Source organism: Helianthus annuus, chromosome 4 (genome assembly GCF_002127325.2).
Source record: "Helianthus annuus cultivar XRQ/B chromosome 4, HanXRQr2.0-SUNRISE, whole genome shotgun sequence".
In the NCBI taxonomy this organism is placed as follows: domain Eukaryota; kingdom Viridiplantae; phylum Streptophyta; class Magnoliopsida; order Asterales; family Asteraceae; genus Helianthus; species Helianthus annuus.
The window spans coordinates 146049084-146053504 of NC_035436.2; the positions used below are offsets into that span (position 1 = coordinate 146049084).

The 4421-nt window shown below is 36.5% G+C and overlaps 1 protein-coding gene across 1 annotated transcript; it reads right to left on the reverse strand.

Annotated features, from left to right (window-relative positions):
- Positions 1-304: 304 nt before the first annotated feature.
- LOC110933504 (uncharacterized protein PFB0765w-like) lies at positions 305-2733 on the reverse strand. Its single transcript, XM_022176723.1, has 3 exons — positions 1860-2733; positions 502-1742; positions 305-448 (listed from the first exon to the last, which is right to left on the reverse strand). Exons 1-3 carry the CDS (start codon positions 2731-2733, stop codon positions 305-307), a joined length of 2259 nt encoding a protein of 752 aa, XP_022032415.1.
- Positions 2734-4421: the final 1688 nt, after the last annotated feature.

A 4421-nucleotide genomic window follows, 5' to 3' on the forward strand; every position in this document is an offset into this window, starting at 1 on the left:
CACATTCTTGATTCTTTTTCAGTAGCTTTTGTTTTTGTTACAAAACATTTTTTCTTTTTGTCGGTAGTTGTTGCGACGCTCATATCTAGGACATACAAATCGTTTTCCCGCTGAGCTCGCATCAACACCATATCTTCTGGAATTTTAAAACCAGGTTTAATTATCAAACACTCATTTTTTGTAAAATGAACCGTGAATGATTTCTCACAAGTCTGCGATATACTCAACAGATTGTTTTCAAGTTCAATGATATAATTCACTTTATCAAACGATACTACTCCATTTGTAAGAGTTCCTTCACCAACTATTCTTCCTCCCTGATTTCCCGCAAATCCAACATATCCTCCGTTGATTGATTTGACATCATAGAGAAAGCTAACATTCCAGTCATATGCCTCGAGGCGCCGCTATCCATAATCCACTTTGAAATGATTGACCTTGGAAGCCCCTGCATACATCAGAAACATTTTAGTTGAACAATGATGCCTAAGATTTCTTCACATTTGGAACACTACCAAATATAATATCATGAGACACGTCAACTTTTGGAATGTTGAAGATAACGTTTGGAACAACAGGTTTCAACTTTGATTTAAGATCTCCCTCCTTAATTGGTGGGAATTCCTCAATTAGTTTGTCCAATTCAAACTCAAGTTTATCAACATCGGTTGCAAACACTTTTGATTCAGATTTTAATTCCTTTTCCATTTTCTTTTCTTCAAATGACTGTTTAGGTTTTTCCACCCATGATTGATTTTGAAAAATTTTCATTTTGGGATAAACGTTTGAAATCTTTTTAGTGTTCGAAGACTCACCAATCTCAAAGGTTGATTTTGACTTATCCTTGGACTTTAAAGATTCACCTCGTTTCAGAATACGAACGGGGGAAACCATCGGTGTTTTACCCTTAACATCTTTTGAAGTTTTAAGTTTGGGTTTCTGGAAAACTGGTTTTTCAATCTTTTTATCACACTGTTTGGCCATGTGACCAATTTCATTGCAGCGGTAACAGATTCTTTTGTCATACTCGACAAAAGTAGATCTGTTGGTCTCATTTTTCAACTTTTTGGCTGCATTGAAATTGTCAACTGCTTTCTGACTAAAGATATAATCTTTTTCAGCCACTGTGTTCTTTCCTGCAACAAATACATCGCTCAACTTTTCTTTTGGTTTAAAATCCTTTTTATCCATTTTCTTTTCAAAACCGACACCTTTCCTTTTGAAATTGTTACCATGTCTTTTGTTGTGACCGTTGTTACCCTCCCATTCTTTCTTCCCCGGGTTGTTTGGTTGTTGTTTCACAAAAGACTTTTTCGGTTTTGACAAAAATGCATTGTTGTTAACCTCTGAAATGTCAATTTCTACAAGTTTGAACACTTTTTCAACATTCTCCAATTTTGCATTCTGAATTGGATACTCAAAATCAGAATAGAGTTTGTCAGTTCCGGTCATTGTGTAAACCACAAGGATCGAATCATCATTCACAACTTTATCTGATTTTGGTATGAACTTGTCCAGAAAGTTCCCGTCATCTTCAGAATCAGAATTTGAATTCTCCAATTGAGTTTTCACAGTACCGAAATCTGAGTTATCACTTTCTTCATCTAACACTTTGTCAACAACAGTTTTAATCACTTGTGACTCATTGTCAGTGTCGGATGGAGAGAATGTAACATCAATATTTTCAGGTAACTCATTCTCAACAGTTCTCAACTTGAGATTCAAAGCTGCTTCCACCCCATCTGGATATTTTTGTGTATAATGATTCCACATTGGGGGTGGAACATTTTTGAAAACAGGTTTAGCATCAGATTGTAGAGGAACAATTTGGTCAATCACATAAGATGAAGCAACATAACTGATCAATTTCTTATCAACTCTTTCTGTTTCAATCCTGATTAATTCAAGTTCCTTTTTCAAAGATGCTATTTTGTCCAAAAGAATGTTAATTTCCATCTGCTTATCCATGACTGTTGCTTTTAACAAATTGGTAGCTTTATCATTTTCTAAACTTTCTTTTTGAATCATTTTGATTGAGCGTGCTAAAGTGTCATAACCTTCTTTCACATCATTAAGATCAAATTTTACTTCATCGTTATATTTTTTCAATTCTTGAAGTTGTTTGTCTTTTTCAAGACAGCCCATGCAGGGTTTTAAACAGTTTTTGCATGGAGTTTCAGAAATCTGATCATCTTTTTCAAAAACCTTTTCCTCTTTATCAGTTTTAATTTCTGTTTTACCAAACCCGTCAGACTCAGACTTTGATTTTTCTCCTGATTTGATATCCAGATTTTCTGATTTGAACTCAAACTCCTTTTTGACTGACTTCGTTTCGATAGACTCCGTTTTGACAGACTCTGTTTCGACAGACTCTGAATCTTGAGTTTTGTCTACCTCTTTCAGCTTGCCCATCAACGCCTTGTCAGCTATCTCCTTCAGAGTTTCTTCATTCATCTCTTTAGAAACATCTATGATTTCTTCAACCGGAGCTTTTTTGACATCATATTGTGGACAAAAACCTGTAGTTGGCTCGCTGAAGAATCCTGCAAAAGAATCAAACATGTTAAGAGGCATTATGGATTTAAAAGAACTAGCAATAATCTCCTGTTCAGATTGATAGTAATAAACTTCTGCTGCTACTTCTTCAAGCTCTGCCAAACTCTCTTCACTCATCACCTCACCGACATCCTCAGCTTCAACAACACATTCTGGCTCTTCAAAAATCTCTGCCATCATAGCCAGACCCTCACCAGGAATATATTTATCCCAACTAAACCCCTCTGCAACTTTCTCATCATCCTGATTGACCAAAAGAGCCTTTTCTGGTTTGTTTTCAATTTGAGGTTTTTAATTGAATGGCTGTTGACTAGTTTTGTGATAGATTGCTTGTCGGTAGTAGTCATTTTTGAACGGATTCTGATGATTGTTTACTTCCCTGTTTGGACACTCTCGTTTGAAATGCCCTTTTTCTTTGCATTTGAAACATGTAACTTTCGCTTTGTCAAACCCAAGCTTACTATCAGGTCCTGCAAGACTGTTTCGACCAATTATTTCCATGAATCTTTGTGCCCTTCTTACAAGGCTTGCCATTCCCCACTTCATATCTATGAGTTCCAGCTCCTCTAGATCGATCTGATTGTAGTCTTCTTTTGTCATGTCAGGATTTCCAATTTTCCCGGCAACAAGACTTTCATAGGACTCAAGCACTGAAGCAAGTAGTGAGATATGCTGTTTTGCTGCAGATTCTGTAAACTCTTGACCATTCTTGATGTTTACAGCTATGTTGCACAGAATTCCTGGACCATGACCTTGATTGTTTGACCCTGACGAGCTTTGAGTATAAGCTTGTTCTTGTAAACCCTGAACTTTAGGATTTGGTTCAAAGCTTGAGAATGGTGAATAACTGTTGCTTGGTGTGCTTTGGGAACCTCCAGATGTAGAATCAGCACTAAATGCTGTCTGAATTTTTGGACTTAGGTTAGATGTTGCTGATGAGCTTCCTTTGTAGTACAATTGAACATCTTGTTGTACATTTGAAGCTTTCATTTTTCTGATCTTTTTCAGTTCAAGCTCATGCGATTCAATTTTCTCGATGAATGTGCTAAGATTGAATCCAACATACTCCAAGTTATTTTTCAACACCAAAAAATAAGTGCCCCATTCATCATACGGTAAAGCATCCGCCAGCTTGTCAACCCATTCTTCATCTGTTTTTTCAATGCTCAAACGCTTCATCTCTACAACCAAATGACAATATCTTTCGATCAACTCTTTTGTTGTCTCACCCTTGATACACGTAAAAATATCAAATTCCTTTTTCAGCAATGCTGTTTTGCTCTTTATCATCGTAACACTTCCAAGAAACTTTATTTTCAATGCATTCCATACAAACTGCGAGTTGTCCTGGTGTTGTAACAAAACTAAAATATCTTCTTTGATTGCTTGCTGCAAGATACTCATCATTTTCTTTTCAGCTTTGAAGCTATCCTGTTCAAGCGGAGTTAACTGATGGAGTGCTTTCTCAATACCAGATCCATTCGTCGGTGGTACATACTTTGACTCAATTTTCATCCAGCACTCAAAATGATTTGCCTATACCCAGGTTTTAAACCTCCCTGACCACCCTAAATATTCGTCAATGTTCATCAAATTTGGTGGCTTTTGCATAGTACCAAGCTCATTTTCCATGTTCACGTTCTGCAAAATACTCGTTGGAGATTGAACTGCCGTCATTCCCCCTCCGGAAAACGTGTTATAAAATTCTTGGTTATCCATTTTATGAAAACAGTTTCGAAAAATTTTCTAACTTTTTGAAAAATCACTTTCAAGCGAAATGGCTTCTACACATGGAATGGACTTTCAAACGGAATGAATCACACAAACGAAATGTACAGTTTTCAAGCGAAAAGATCTATTTCGTG

Coding starts and splice junctions, on each gene's coding strand:
- LOC110933504 (XM_022176723.1), bottom strand. CDS start 2,733: ATGGCAGAGATTTTTGAAGAGCCAGAATGTGTTGTTGAAGCTGAGGAT. Junction 1,743..1,859: donor AGTTGATAAGAAATTGATCA/GTTATGTTGCTT, acceptor AAAAATATCCAG/ATGGGGTGGAAGCAGCTTTG. Junction 449..501: donor TATTTGGTAGTGTTCCAAAT/GTGAAGAAATCT, acceptor TGATGTATGCAG/GGGCTTCCAAGGTCAATCAT.